Source organism: Bos grunniens, chromosome 13 (assembly GCF_055505025.1).
Source record: "Bos grunniens cultivar Pamir isolate PY7600 chromosome 13, Bosgru_T2T1.0, whole genome shotgun sequence".
NCBI lineage: Eukaryota > Metazoa > Chordata > Mammalia > Artiodactyla > Bovidae > Bos > Bos grunniens.
Window position 1 is genome coordinate 22,733,567 of NC_141177.1, and position 16,428 is coordinate 22,749,994.

The 16,428-nt window shown below is 40.7% G+C and overlaps 1 protein-coding gene across 1 annotated transcript; it reads left to right on the top strand.

Annotated features, from left to right (window-relative positions):
* The first annotated feature begins 3,402 nt into the window (after positions 1–3,402).
* On the top strand, positions 3,403–6,107 carry LOC147360457 (beta-defensin 127-like). The gene is made up of 2 exons (XM_086332591.1): positions 3,403–3,501; positions 5,722–6,107. The coding sequence occupies exons 1-2, from the start codon at positions 3,453–3,455 to the stop codon at positions 5,970–5,972; spliced, it is 300 nt and encodes a 99-aa protein (XP_086188717.1). The 5' UTR covers positions 3,403–3,452; the 3' UTR covers positions 5,973–6,107.
* Positions 6,108–16,428: the final 10,321 nt, after the last annotated feature.

Here is a 16,428-nt window from a genome sequence, read left to right on the forward strand (position 1 = left end):
ATAAACTGATATTTAGGTTAAACAATAAAGCAATTTTAGTTCAACTAAAGAAAAATTTAGAATGGTATACAATATATTCCCGGGTGTTTTCTTTAGATAGTAGTAATGGTGCTAGTTGTTTTCTTTCTTCTCTTTGTCTTTATATTTCCAGATTCTTGTTAATAATGTATGTTACACAATAAAACTATCTTTAAATACTATTTTAATTGACATAAGAAGAAAAATAAAACAAAACTTCAAACATGCTTCCTGGCTGACCCACTTAAACAAACAAATGTGCTCTCTTAACTCCTAACTCAGTAGAGCTTGGTGGATGAGTTATCCAGAAATTTATTACACTCATGTCCTTTTTTAAGTAGTATATTGAAACAACCTGTACTTTTAAAACCCCCAGTGGACTTTAAGGTCTTTAGCTTTAGTACTGATTAGTGATGTCTTCCTCTTTATGGCACCCCACTCCAGTACTCTTGCCTGGAAAATCCCACGGATGGAGGAGCCTGGTGGGCTGCCGTCCATGGGGTCGCTAAGAGTAGGACACGACCGAGCGACTTCACTTTCACTTTTCACTTTCATGCATTGGAGAAGGAAATGGCAACCCACTCCAGTGTTCTTGCCTGGAGAATCCCAGGGATGGGGGAGCCTGGTGGGCTGCCGTCTATGGGGTCTCACAGAGTCAGACATGACTGAAGCGACTTAGCAGCAGTAGCAGCAGCAGTGATGTCTTCCTGTTTAAGAAACGTCATCTTCTTTATTCTTCTACCTCACTCATGGGAACAACTACTCCCTACTTTATGGGATCAACTAGGAGATTTTCCAGGCACACAAACTGTCTGGCAGCAGGGACTAGAATAGATGCTGCTGCTGCTGCTGCTGCTGCTAAGTCGCTTCAGTCATGTCCGACTCTGTGCGACCCCAGAGATGGCAGCCCATCAGGCTCCCCCATCCCTGGGATTCTCCAGGCAAGAACATTGGAGTGGGTTGCCATTTCCTTCTCCAGTGCGTGAAAGTGAAAAGTGAAAGTGAAGTCACTCGGTCGTGTCCGACTCTTCGAGACCCCATGGACTGCAGCCTACCAGGCTCCTCCATCCATGGGATTTTCCAGGCAAGAGTACTAGAGTGGGATGCCATCGCCTTCTCCGAGATATACACATCAGTTCAGTTCAGTTCAGTCGCTCAGTCGTGTCCGACTCTTTGCAACCCCATGAATTGCAGCACACCAGGCCTCCCTGTCCATCACCAACTCCTGGAGTTCACTCAAACTCACATCCATCGAGTCGGTGATGCCACCCAGCCATCTCATCCTCTGTCGTCCCCTTCTCCTCCTGCCCCCAATCCCTCCCAGCATCAGGGTCTTTTCCAATGAGTCAACTCTTTGCATGAGGTGGCCAAAGTATTGGAGTTTCAGCTTCAACACCACTCCTTCCAATGAACACCCAGGACTGGTCTCCTTTAGAATGGACTGGTTGGATCTCCTTGCAGTCCAAGGCACTCTCAAGAGTCTTCTCCAACACCACAGTTCAAAAGCATCGATTCTTCGGCGCTCAGCTTTCTTCACAGTCCAACTCTCACATCCATACATGACCACTGGAAAAACCATAGCCTTGACTAGACGGACATATCTGCATTTACACATGCAAGCACACACACACACATTATTGAAGTGAGAGTAAAGAGACATCATTTTTTCTAAGATGCTCATTTAATGTTACCTGTGGGACAAAGGGATATGAGTTTTCTAATCAAAAAGTTGGTGAATAAGACAACATAGGTTAGATATAGAATGTTCTCCCCATTGTAGAGGCAGTATATTTTATTAATATAAATAATCTCTTTCACCTTCAAATCTCAAAGATCATTTTTCAGCCCCTCCCTCTTTATATTCTCTCCCTATCTAGAATAGAGTCCATGATTTACTTCAATAACTCTTTAGCTAATAACTAGAACTCTTTTGTTCCTCTTCTTTTAGTCGTTTGAGTCCTTGGGCCCACTACAAATCTGTATTGACCCAACTATCTGTTGTGTACATTTCTGCGTTTAGACAGACAAGTGTTGTTGGGGGTATTACACAGAAGAATGTGTTGAAACTGCTTAAATTAATGGTAATCAATCTCAGCTAGTTCATCTACACTGTCCAGAAGCTATTATATTGTATCTGCTCACAGCCAGAGCCAGAGTGAGAAATTGTTAGGGGTGGTAGAAACAGTATAATCTCCAAAAGCTTATTCCATAGATGATATTAGTGTCCTGATTGGGATCTAAAATGAGCTGCCATGATTCAAAAAGATTTCTGAGTTGGTCTTAGACATGAAAATGACTGAAAGCAATTGAAAGGAAAGTCTGTTAACTTTCTGCTAATCTTTCCTAAGAGTTATAATGTCACAGAAGTCAAAGCCTGAATAACAAAATCATTCACATAGTTTCCTAAACCTGCATTAATAAGAAATGTGTTGTTAAAGTAGAACAATCCCCAGAAGAATTCTCTCCCAACCTCCTCCAAGATACCTCCACAGAGATCAATGGACAGGGAAGTCTTCCCAGAAAATAGAACAGAAAGATAGAAACTAACTAAAGAATTCTCTACAGTTGCAGGAAAGAAACTTTTGCCATTATGGTCCATCAAGATGATACATTCATTATGCTATGTTATCTCTGTATTTTCTCCCCATTTTTACTGTTCCGAAATGAAAATTTTATTGTAGTCATTCTTTTTTTTCTTCCATCATTGTATATTGCTTGTCATGCTGCATGTTCTGTCGCTAAATTGTGTCCGACTCTTTGTGACAGCATGGACTGTAGCCCTCCAGGCTACAGCTGTCTGTCCATGGGATTTTTCCAGTCAAAATTACTGCAATGGGTTGCCATTTCCTGCTCCAGGGGATATTCCTGACCCAGGGATCAAACCCGCATCTCCTGCATCTGTGTTGGCAGGTGGATTCTTTATCATTGAGCCACCTGGGAAGCCCATATTGCTTGTCTGTGAGTAACTAAATTTAGCTAGGATATAGGGATAAAAATTGGCTACCATTTGGACTGGCTAAAGTGTTAGACACAACAGTCAGAGACTTAGATGAATGCAGTCAACAGAATAGGCTTCATTTATTTTATGTCTTTATTCATTCTTAGAAGTAAGTATAGGTCTACCTGTCTATCTAGGCAGACAGCCAAAGTAGAGAAAGCACAGACTTTTCTCACCAGCAGTCTACAGCCTACAGAATGGCATCAGGTGTGATAAGATGGAACACACTGTTTCTCTGAATCCCATGTGTGGGTTAAGTGAGTAACCAAATTTCCTGTGTCTGCCCACATGTTGCAAAATCCGCAATTCAGAAATTTGGGGGCACACTTCATATCATACCATCTGCTCTGGTTCATTGTATAAGAATCTAAGTCTCTGAGGAAGGTGACATAGTGGACCAAGAGACCTGGTTGTCACTTCCTCTGGAAGCTTGGCCATGAGGCTCCTCCTGATCATTGCAATTCTGCTGTTCCAGAAGTTCACAGGTAATCCAGAGATTTTCAGGGGCTCACTCAAACCACATTGGTGGTATAGTGGTGAGCGTAGCTGCTTTCCAGGGGCTCACTCAAATCAATAATGGATAGAGTACTTTCAAGAACTCAAGGGGATTTTATAACTCACAGTAGGAAAAGATAAGGCCCTAGGAATGGCTGAAGTCTATCAAATATCATCAAAAATTCCCTCTTCCTGAGTGCTTCTACTATGGTACTATTCTTAAAAGGAGTATTCACAGAGCTAAAAAGAGATCATAATTTCCTCTGAGAAAGACTCACTACAGAAAGACATAAGACCAATAACTGGGAATCCCCTTATTTCTGAGGATACAGAGTTTTTACTCTAGCACCCAGCCTTATTTTCTTCCACTCTGATCCCGTATACATGTATTTTAATCTATCAACATTATACTAGCGTGTGTGAATAGTGGAAGAAGAAGGAACTCTGGATTCCGGCTTAAGAAACATGCCTTCAGCATCTACTACTTTATCAACTTTGGATAAAAGGTGAAGACTCACAGAGCCTTAGTTTCCCCATTTGTGGAGATAATGACACCTCGTTCATGGTAGGTAGGTTTAGTCTCTCAGACCCCCATGGACTATAGCCCACCAGGCTCTTCTGTCCTTGGGATTCTCCAGGCAAGAATACTAGAGTAGGTTGCCATTTCCTCTTCTGGAAGATCTCCCTGACCCAGGGATCAAACTCAGGTCTCCTGCATTGCAGGCAGGCTCTTTACCGACTGAGCTACCAGGGAAGCCCTTTGGTTCATGGGGAATTTATTAAGTGATAAAACATCCAGCATAAGGCTTGGCATATACTAAAAATTTAAAAATTAGCTTCCTTTCCTCTTTCACAACCAGATCTCTTGTATTTGCTTGTTATTACAGAGTAAGAATGGAGAAGGCAATGGCACCCCACTCCCGTACGCTTGCCTGGAAAATCCCATGGACAGAGGAGCCTGGTAGGCTGCAGTCCATGGAGTCACTAAGAGTTGGACTCGACTGAGCGACTTCACTTTCACTTTTCACTTTTATGCATTGGAGAAGGAAACGGCAACCCACTCCAGTATTCTTGCCTGGAGAATCCCAGGGATGGGGGAGCCTGGTGGGCTGCCGTCTCTGGGGTCGCACAGAGTCGGACACGACTGAAGCGACTTAGCAGCAGCAGCAGCAGCAGCAGCATAGAGTAAGAATGGCCTACTTCTAGCCCCTTAAATTTCTAACAGTCAAAGGAACTCTAGAACTTGGTTTTGGAGGCAGCATCTTTGTTCTCAGCCTTCATTCTCTGGGGTTAGTACCCAGAGGATAGGACAAGCCCTGAAGCCAAAATATGAACATCCTAAACTCTTAGATTATTGAAAATATTTAGGATCACTGAAGGATAGAAGACATATCATGGTGAGCAAAGGTCTGGAGGAATTCCTTCCTCTGGAATTAGAAAGAAAATGGGGAGTCATGGAGGAATAAAACAAATCTAAAATTATTGTGATGACGTAGAAGCCAAAGGAAGATATGCATTGATAAAAATGTACAATACTGAGAAGCAACAGGGGAGGAAGAATGTTGAGGGGGGAAAACATCTGACTGGACCAAAAAAAGTCATTCTTTATCATTGTAGCAAGTATGAACCAAGAGCAGAGTCTGAGTCAGACATAAATACATAGTAAGAAATGATTGTATTCTGAGCAGTGGTAAAGAAGCGGTACACTGCTATGTTACTGTTAAGTCACTTCAGTCATGTCAGACTCTTCTTATGGACTGCAGCTTGCCAGGTTCCTCTGTCCATGGGATTCTCCAGGCAAGCATATTGGAGTGGGTTGCCATTTCCTCCTCCAGGAAGTAGTACTTTAGAAGCATTTAAATAGAGGCAGATTTACTGAGGTTCTCAAATGGAGCATAGCATAGTTCCATGGCCTGAACTCAAGGATTCCACTTCTTTATTTCTGTAAATGAGACCCACTGCTCTTGGTGAAGTCCATCAGATGTTGGGTGGAAGCCCCGAAATCTAGAGGAACAAAATATGAGTGACCAGCTAGACATAAACATTAAGGTTCACCCTCTTGGAGGGTAATATCTGTGGGACATTACTGATATATGCTCTGTGAGTCTCCCATATACCTTATCCTTACAAACATCCCCTGTCTTCCCCATGACCAAAATTGCCTTTTGTCTCAAACTCTGACCTTGGCCTATTGTTCTTAATGTGCACAGTAACCGAACAACTTAAGAGATGCTGGAATCAACATATACACGGATACTGCAGGAAAATATGCAGAACAACAGAAGTACGTGAAGTACTATGTGAAAATGGAAGATATTGTTGCATCAGTATTGTGGAACTGGAAGAACGTAAAAAAATCACCAGACCACCTCGTCCAAAGCTAAGGACATTGGCACTTACTTTTTCTCAAGATTATTTAATTGAACAGAATTCTACACACTCCCACAGAAAGCCTACATAAATCAAACACAATTTCCTGTTCGTTTCTCAACCTATTCCATTGATCTAAGATGCAGTAGTCCACATCCTCTCCTTTCTTGTTCCTAGATCCCCATAATGACCTTAAAAAACAGTCTAATAAAGCTCATTGCCAGTTTTCTGACTCATTGTTCTTTAACCAGAGATTGAAAACTCAATATATCAAATTATGAATTGATAAGGGCAACAGAGAACCTACCCTTGAAAGGGAGATATAATGGATACACTAAAAAATCTATAACATGGAAGACTGGAAGGAGACAAGTAGACATGTAATTCAGGAGAAGAAATATGAAGCTGAGTATTCAAGAGAATTGGTGAGTGAATTTAGGATTAGAGTGGTGCCTTGTGAAATATGTAGGATTTCAACATCTGAGTGTTAGTAAAGAAGGTAATTTGAGTGAACAACATGAAATCAACAAATAGAAGGAAATTAGAAAGGACAGGACATTTTAGGAGAATATACGTGCACTTTGTTTGGTTTAAGAATAGAGTACCCAAAGTTGAACTATGGGTACGTCTAGTTTCTTTAGTGTGTAAAAGCAATGAACTGGGAAGATGGAAATGAGTAAGATTCCACTATTATGGAGCTCACTATATAAGGAGGAGACAGATACAAGTACGTAACTGCAAGACTAAAGATTTTATTTTCTTTGTTGTTGTCGTTGTTTAATGTGTTACCACTAGTAATGCATCCTTTCTGTGACTGGGGCCCTTAACGAGTTTGGAGGAAATGTAAAGGACCTAGGAACTGGTCTGAATTGCACTGTTGTATGAGACCTACCGCTGTCTCGATATGCAAAATGACATAATGACAATCCATTTATACATTCCACCTAATTCTTAAAGATATACATTTTGGATAAGAGTAACACGAGTAGTTATGTATGGATGAGAGAGTTGGACTATAAAGGAAGCTGAGAGCCAAAGAATTGATGCTTTTGAACTGTGGTATTGGAGAAGACTCTTGAGAGTCCTTTGGACTGCAAGGAGATCCAACCAGTCCATCCTAAAGGAGATCAGTCCTGGGTGTTCATTGGAAGGACTGATGTTGATGCTGAAACTCCAATACTCTGGCCACCTGATGTGAAGGGCTGACTCATTTAAAAAGACCCTGATGCTGGGAAAGATTGAGGGCAGGAGAAGGGGACGACAGAGGATGAGATGGTTGAATGGCATCACTGACTCGATGGACATGGGTTTGGGTAGACTCCAGCAGTTGGTGATGGATAGGGAAGCCTGGTGTGCTGTGGTTCACAGGGTCACAAAGAGTCGGACATGACTGAGCGACCGAACTGAATTGAACACAAAAAATTTCCTTTCCAACTCCTTTCCACACTATTTTCCAGTTTTGTTTCTTATATTATTTCACCGCTGTAATATCCATCATGAATCTGTGGTATATGTTCTCTCAATTATTCTCTTCTCTCCTATTCTAGGACTGGAGCACAGAGTATACAAGATGCCCCCAAAGTATTTTGTAGTGCCAGAAAGTAAGGACATGCTATAAAAATCAGAAGGATGAGGCATGTAAATGGGACATAGAGTCACTTTGAAAGAGTTTTAAATGACCAAAATTGGGACAATTTGAGTAATAAAATAAATAACATAACATTGGATTATAAATACAATGCAGAAGTTAACATCCATGAGTTCACACTGGTATGAATAAATAGACGAGAAGAAACAGATTTTTCTGTACAGAAGAATTCCAAGTAATTAATATAAATACTTCCTCCCTGAGGAGGTGGAGCTTCACCTCCCTCTCCCTTGAATATGGGCTGTTTTTAGTGAGTTGCTTCCAAAGTGTAGAGAATGAAAAGCAGCAAAAAGTCACTTTACAGTGGGTAAACCTAATGAAATCACGCTGTAGGTTTTATGGGAAAAGCATGACAGCGTGAACATATGATGTGATGAAAAAGGCTTTCACCTTTGCTGTCTTGTGAAATTCATCAAAAACAAAAAATTTCTGAGAAACTGTAACAGACCAGAGGAGGATCAAGGAGACAGACAACTAAAGGTAATGTGATATCCTGTGTGGTCTCCTAAAACAAGAAAAAAATGTTAAAGAAAAACGATTGAAGTTATAAGAACAGAGCTTAGTCAATGTACTTAACTGTGACAAATGCATCAGGGGCGTGTAAGATGCTAACAACAGGGAAAACCCTATACTGTCTTTGCATTAATTTTCTATAAATAGAAAGTTGGTCTAAAATTACAAGTGTATTTCAATTAAAACACTAAACACAAAATCAATCTGACAGTAGTCTCTCTTTTCCTACTTGTCTAAGGGCCTCTCATGTTATATCTTTAAACATTTCATACAATCAACTAAGATTCAACTCTGTATAGGAAGTGTATAAATTATAGGTTGTTTCTTGATGACTTAAAGGATAATTCCCATTTTCTATTTCTTTCAGTCAGCTTTTGTATTTTTGCTTTGTTGTTTTTCCTGGTTTTTAAGATTTTCAAATGTATTTGCCTAAAACAACTTACAATGTTTTCTTCGTCTTTTTCACATCTGTAAGATACATTCTGGTTGACGTCTGCTGTGTGACCTTTGTTTATGTCTTTGCTTTTCTCACGTCTCACTATTCACTTATTAAACAAATGCTCTTCATTAATTTTAGTTGAGTTTCCACTTCTTCAAAGTCTTTACTTATGTTCTTACTTTCACTTGTTTTTCAAACAACTTCACACGCAAAAAAATCACCTGTTTTTTATTTTTTATTTGGTGGAAAATTGTTTTAAAATACTGTGTTTGCTTCTGCCATAAAGCAACACAAATCAGTCATAATTATATATGTGTATATATATATATATATATATATATATATAAAATCCCTCCATCTTGACCCTCCCTCCCCTCCCCTCATCCCACCCATCCAGGTCGTCACAGAGCGCCAGGCTGGGCTCCCTATGTTACATAACAACTTCCCACCATCTATCTACTTTACACATGACAGTGTACATGTCAATGCTACTTCCTGAGTTAATCTTACCTTCACCTCACCCCTCTGTGTCCACAAGTCCATGCTCTACTAGGTTCATCGGTACTATTTTTCTAGATTCCGTATATATACATTAATTATATACATCTATATACATTAATAGATGATACTTGTTTTTCTCTTTCTGACTTCTTCACTTTGTATAAGAGACTCTAGGTTCATCCACCTCACTACATTTTACCTGTGTGAAATACAATGTCTTATTTCTACTTTTTTAATTTTAATATGCCCTTTTTCCCTAACATTGTTAGATAAGTGTTTATCTCTTTTATTTTTAGTCTTTCTTCATTCCATACATGAGAATTTTAAAGCTATAATTCCCCTCTCTACAAGCACTAACAATATCCAAATTTGTAGCAGATAGTATATGTTTATTATTATATTAAAAACCTTCTCACTTTTCTTAGATAAGAGTACATAAATAGAACCTAGATTACATAAAGACTATAGGGACAAATGGAGAAGGCAATGGCACCCCACTCCAGTACTCTTGCCTGGAAAATCCCATGGACGGAGGAGCCTGGTAGGCTGCAGTCCGTGGGGTCGCTGAGAGTCGGGCACGACTGAGCGACTTCACTTTCACTTTTCACTTTCATGTATTGGAGAAGGAAATGGCAACCCACTCCAGTGTTCTTGCCTGGAGAATCCCAGGGACGGGGGAGCCTGGTGGGCTGCGGTCTATGGGGTCACACAGAGTCGGACACGACTGAAGTGACTTAGCATAGCATAGCACAGCATAGGGACAAATACTGACCATGAAATTTTCTCAATTAATTGTAATGACAAATACAGTAATACTGCTTTGTGCTATGCTTAGTCACTCAGTCTTGTCCAACTCTTTGTGACTTCATGGACTGTAGCTCGCCAGGCTCCTCTGTCCAGGGGGATTCTCCAGGCAAGAATACTGGATGAGTTGCCATGTCCTCCTCCAGGGAATCTTCCCAACCCAGGGATCGAACCCAGGTCTCCCACATTACAGGTGGATTCTTTACCAGCTAAGCTACTAGGGAAGCCCTAAAAAGAGCTGAGGAGAGGGTAAATGAGTTACTAAACAATAGGCATAAAGTTTCAGTTGAATAATATGAATCAGTTGTAAAGACCTGTGTGATATTGTACCTATACAATAGTATACTGCATACTTGTATAACATTACAATAAATGCACATCCATATTTTCTAACAGGTAGGTAAATGTTAAGTATGGCTTCCCTACTGGCTCAGATGGTAAAGTATCTGCCTGCAATGCAGGAGACCCAGGTCGATCCCTGGGTTGAGAAGATCCCCTGGAGGAGGACATGGCAACCCACTCCAGTATTCTTGCCTGGAGAATCCCATGGACAGAGGAGCCTAGGAGGCTACAGTCCATAGGATCACACAAAGTACTGGAGCTTCAGCTTCAGCATCAGTCCTTCTAATGAATAGTCAGAGTTGATTTCCTTTAGGATTGACTGGTTTGATTTCCTTGCTGTCCAAGGGACTCTCAAGAGTCTTCTCCAACACCACAGTTCAAAAGCATCAATTCTTCAGCAACTCAACCTTCTTTCTGGTCCAACTCTCACATCTGTACATGACTACTGGAAAGACCATAGCTTTGACCATATGGACATTTGTCAGCAAAGTGATGTCTCTGCTTTTGAACACACCATCTAGGTTTGTCATAGCTTTTCTTCCAAGGAGCAAGCATCTTTTAATTTCATGGCAGCAATCACCATCTGCAGTGACTTTGGAACCCAAGGAAATAAAACCTGTCACTGTTTCCATTTTCCCCCATCTATTTGCCATGAAGTGATGTGACCAGATGTCATGACCTTAGTTTTTTGAACGTTGAGTTTTAAGCCAGCTTTTTCACTCTCCTCTTTTGGTTTCATGAGGAGGTTCTTCAGTTCCTCTTTGCTTTGTGCCAGTAGGGTGGTATCATCTGCATATCTGAGTTTGTTGATATTTCTTCCAGCAATCTTAATTCATCCAGCTTGGCATTTCACATGATGAACTCTGCATGTAAGTTAAATAAGCAGAGTGACAGTACACGGGGGGCACTAGTGGCTAAAAAAAAAAAACAAAACAAAACCCACCTGCCAGTACAGGACTCATAAGAGACACAGGTTCAATCCCTGGATCAAGAAGATCACCTGGAGGAGGGCACAGAAACTCACTCCATCCTTCTTGCCTGGAGAATCCCACGGACAGAAGATTCCATTGAGTTGCAAAGAGTTGGACACGACTGAAGTGACTTAGCATGCACGCACATGGAGAGATAAGGCTCATTGATTTCTTTATCCAAGATGAGTAAATGTTAGCTTCATGAAAGCTACTTATGACTAATACTTCAACCAAGCAACATCAATGGATGTCACCACAAAAGGTTCAGTTCTGTTCATTTAGAAAGCATGACTTACTAAAAATTTTACCTAGTTCATGAAGAGCTTTTTAAATATGTCCTTCTCAATTTATAAGGCTTTAAATTTCACTCCTTTTTTAAAGTTTTTAATTTCAGCTTTATTGAGGTATAATTGACATAAAATTGCAAGACATTTAAAGTATACATTGTGATGATTTGATATATGTACACATTATGAAAAGAATCTCCTGCCTAGTTAGTTAATATATCCATCACCTTCATGTTCTTTTGTTTGTTTTGGTGAGAATACAAGTTCCACTGTCAGCAAACTTCAATTATACAGTACAGTACTGTCAACTATAGTCACAGTATTTTCCATTAGAACTGCAGACGTCATTCATCCAAATAGCCAAAAGTTTATAAATTTCACACTATGGAAACTAACAGACTATGAAATTCTTTCAGAGATCCTAAGAGTAATATTTTCCCAGTTGTGTCAACTGGATGTTCAAATTGCTACTAAAAAGGGAGATGGAACATGAACATTAAATGAGCTTCAGATGGTGTATTGGAATTATCATTAGCTGTTATCACTGCCCATTACTCCTGCCCCAAAAACTATTTGTGAAAATATTCAAACGTCTTGCCTTTTCCTAACAAATTTTTGGTTGCTAGTCAAACTCTCTGTATTCATTCCCAAACACACAAAGTTAAGACATTCAGATCTGTTTAGACCTAAGAAATTTCATTAAAAAGAGCAGTAATACCTGAAATGCTATGAAATACTACCTCACATAGAAAATGGAGGGACTAACTGCCACTTCTACCAATATCTTCACTTCATATCTGTATCAGCCACGTTGCTAGCATAAGGCCCAAAACATGAAAAATATTCATTTAAGTTTGGAGGGTTGAAAGAAATGAGCGAATACATGAACAAATAAATCCAGGGGAAAGTATAAGACTTTATTACGTGGAAAATCAAGTTCACACAAGAAGTACATCAATTTCTTGCCCCTCCCCATCGGATTAGGTGGCCCTTTTGGTTTAAGAAGAAGAGAGGAGACCAGTGGAACAGCACTTGGTTTATTGTGGAATTGTGCCAAGTGTGACAGTGGGTAAGATAACATAGTCCAGCTTCAGATCAGGCTTGCTTGCAGGTTCAGGTTGTTGTACAGCTTGCTGATGTGTTTTCTTTTTGCTTTCATTGATGCAACATAGTTTTCCTTTTGTACATGGTTTGTCATATATTTCCCCCAACATGCATTTCTTCTTGCAGTAACCTGCTATGGTACTAAAGCATTTTCTGGACCGCGCTGCGTCTGTGCACAGGAAACAGCAATGAACCAGATTAGTTCCTGAGGCAGAGAAGAAGAGTTATGTGGTTTCCCACAAGCTATGGCCTCCTGTGGTCCCAAAGTGAACCTTATGATGAGAGAAAACTCAGAGTCTCCTCCTTGACACTCATCCCAAATTCAGACATGTAAAATCCCAGGTTCCTAGCCAATGTTCAGAGTCAGCACCCCGTCAGCCCTAGACAGTATCAACTTGTCACCAGGGCACAATTCAGAGTCAAACTAACCTTTAAAAGAACATCACAGATAGAACTTTTAAAGTTAACAGTGTCGTTACGTTTCACACTCATTGATATGGGCAGCAGAAGTCTCCCTTGGCTGATACTTCATGGGTCTCAGCATATTGCTATTGAAAACTCCTTCCTTCATTCTTTTCACAGCTTGGCTCCTCCTATCTCCTCTCTTCTCCTTCTCTCTCTCTTTCTCTCTCTTGCTTGCTCACTCTTGCTGTCTCTCTTCCCATCCTCCTTTTGATCTCAGATAAATATGTTGTCCACAGATTAAACTCAATTCCATGTTTACCTGTTTTCCCACACATTCAAATTGTCACCTATTCAGAGTATTGCACGGAGGTTATAAAGCTCCTTTTCCAATTCTTTCTTTGCCCTTATAAAGATGAAAACAAAGATACGATTCTCCATATTCTAAATTCCACAACCAGGATCATCTTTGAAGGTTAAAAGGACATTTATAGGGCCACAAAGAGACAACCTACCTTCCTACAACAGCAAGGAAGAGAATTCTCATGGTCAGAGCCCCCACCATGACTTCGGTGCTGCACTTTAGTAAACTCATGTAATCCTTGCATAAGTACAATCATTGTGGAACTGAGTCATTATCCTTACGTGATAGATGAGAAAACTGATTTTCAAAGGGAATAATTAGCTCATGTCATACAACTAGGCAATGAGGAAGATGTATTTTAACCTCACATCTACAGGACTCCACAGCTTCTACTGTTCACATTACTGTTGTAATATAGGCTGAAAATGAATTTAAATGGAAAAAGAGATGGCCAGATTCCTGGGTGAAAACTGTTCACCATTGTAAAGGTAATGCTAGATGATGGAAGGAGAGGACTTCTGAGAGTTCAGCCCCAATTTCTTACCTTCCTGGAACCTGTCTTCTAAGACAGACTCAAGTCAGGCACCCAGGGCAGTGGGTCCTTTAGATGATCTCAGCAAGATATCAACTATCTTGAAGGCCCTGCCCTTAGTCCTGTGAATAGTAATATTTCCTTGAATTTCATGGTGCATTTGGACAAGTTACCTTCAGATACCTCAAACAGCAGGATAATGAGGATCAGAAACAGCTTCATGTTTACAGACTTCCCAAGACAACTAGGCAGCAGAATTTCTTTGTCCAGTGATCTGTGTCACACAACCACAGAGAGTCTTTCAAGATGAGACACGGCTTTGGATGCTATGAGCATTCTGAGCTCTCATTTTAACCCACATGGAAGAAGATGAAATTCAAGTCCACCCCCACGTTCATTCCCAAATATGGAGTTCACAGTCACCGAATGTTTCATCACATCACATTTACCCCCCCTTCCTCAGGATATGAGCTCCCAGAGAACAAGAACAGTGATTTCTCCACCTGGGCCATCAGCCCACTTGGGTCACAGTGGGTTGGCTACACATCTTGGTTTGTGCGGGTCAGTCCTAGTTCATTCCTTCTCTTCCAATGTCCCATCCAACTAGTACCACCTTTCACTCACAAATTCATCTGGAAAGTTGAATCATTAACGAATTCAGGGAAACACAAGCATGTGCAATAATAATTTTATTCATTCCTTTGTTTTTGGCTGTGCTGGGTCTTCATTGCTGCTTGCAGGCTTTTTCTAGTTGCGGTGAGGGGTGATGCTTTCTAGTTGCGGTGCACAGGATTCACATTGTGATGGCTTCTCTCGTTGTGGAGCACAGGCTTTAGAGCGTGACGGCTTCAGTAGTTTTGGCACAAGGACCATAGGGCACAGGCTCAGTAGTTGCAGCACACAAGCTTAGTTGCCCCCATGGTTTATGTGGAATCTTCCTGGAGCAGGGATCAAACCCGTGTCCCCTGCATTGGCAGGTGGGTTCTTAACCATTGGACCACCAGGGAATAATTTTTTTAATGTATGAAACTTTCAGAAAATTCTCTAAGAGAAAGATTGCGTTTAGGCTTGACTAGATGAATTGATGTTATTTCAGTTTCCCATAATGTCTTACCCATCCAGTAAAGCTCAATTCCAGGGCTTCCCTGGTGGATCAGTGGTTGGGGAAAAAAAAAAAAAAAAACACTTGCCAATGCAGGAGATGTGGATTCGATTCCTGGGTCAGGAAGATCCCCTGGAGAAGGAAATGGAAACCCACTTCAGTATTCTTGCCTGGGAAATCTGAAGGAGAGAGGAGTCTGGTGGGCTATAGTCCATGGGGTCCCAAAAAAGTCAGACACAACTTAGCGACTAAAACAACAACAAAACTCAATTCCACAACTAAAATCTTTCAAAGATCAAGTCTCATTAGTATGGTGTTCAACTCACTCTGAACTGGTTCCCACTCTCCTCTCTTGGGCTTTTTTTTTTATGGAACCAGCTACATTTCTGCCAGATTAGTGTTGGTGCCCCTACTCAACTTGTTACTTCCATAACCTGTTGTTGTTCAGTTGCTAAGTTGTGTCCTACTCTTTGTAACCCCATGAACTGCAGCACGCCAGGCTTGTCTGTCCTTCACTGTCTCCTGAAGTTTACTCAAACTCATGTCCATTGAGTCAGTGATACCATCCAACCATCTCATCCTCTGTCACTCCCTTTTTCTCCTGCCCTCAATTTTCTCCAGCATCAGGGTCTTTTACAATGAATCAGCTCTTCACATCAAGTGGCCAAAGTATTAGAGCTTCAGCTTCAGCATCAGTCCTTCTAATGAATAGTCAGGGTTGATTTCCTTTAGAATTGACTGGTTTGATTTCCTTGCTGTCCAAGGGACTTTCAAGAGTCTTCTCCAACACCATAGTTCAAAAGCATCAATTCTTCAGCAACTCAGCCTTCTTTCTGGTCCAACTCTCACATCTGTACATGACTACTGGAAAAATCACAGCTTTGACTATGCAGACCTTTGTCAGCAAAGTGATGTCCCTGCTTTCTAATATGCTGTCTAGGTTTGTCATAGTTTTTCTTCCAAGAGGCAAGCATCTTTTAAATTTGTGGCTGCAGTCACCATCTGCAGTGATTTTGGAGCCCAAGAAAATAAAATCTGCCACTGTTTCCACTTTTTCACCATCTATTTGCCATGAAGTGATGAGACTATATGCCATGATCTTAGTATTTTAAATGTTGAGTTGCAAGCCAGCTATCTCATTATCCTCTCTCACCCTCATCAAGAGGCTCTTTAAATTCCTCTTCACTTTCTGCCATTAGGAGTGGTATCATCTGCATATCTGAGATTGTTGATATTTGATTCCAGCACATTTAAATCTCTCTTTACAAATATTACCCTATCTCATCTACCTAATTGTCCCTGTTGAGCTCCTAATTTTCCTTTAAAACCAAGTGCAATTATCTCTACATCTGTGAAAGTTTCCCTAGCCCAATGAAATAGAGCTGCAAACTCCCTTTTTGTGCCACCACTGTGTTTTGTAAATATTTTTGTTGCTGGTCACACCATGTCATGTTCCAATTATTTGCAATAATCTATGAATACAAGCCACTTTAGGGGCTTCCTCAGTGGCTGGACAGTAAAGAATCCACCTGCAATGC

Excerpts from the sequence above, each read along its gene's own strand:
- LOC147360457 (XM_086332591.1), top strand. The coding sequence starts at position 3,453 with ATGAGGCTCCTCCTGATCATTGCAATTCTGCTGTTCCAGAAGTTCACA. Across the intron at positions 3,502-5,721 it reads GCTGTTCCAGAAGTTCACAG|TAACCGAACAACTTAAGAGA; the intron begins GTAATCCAGAGA and ends TAATGTGCACAG.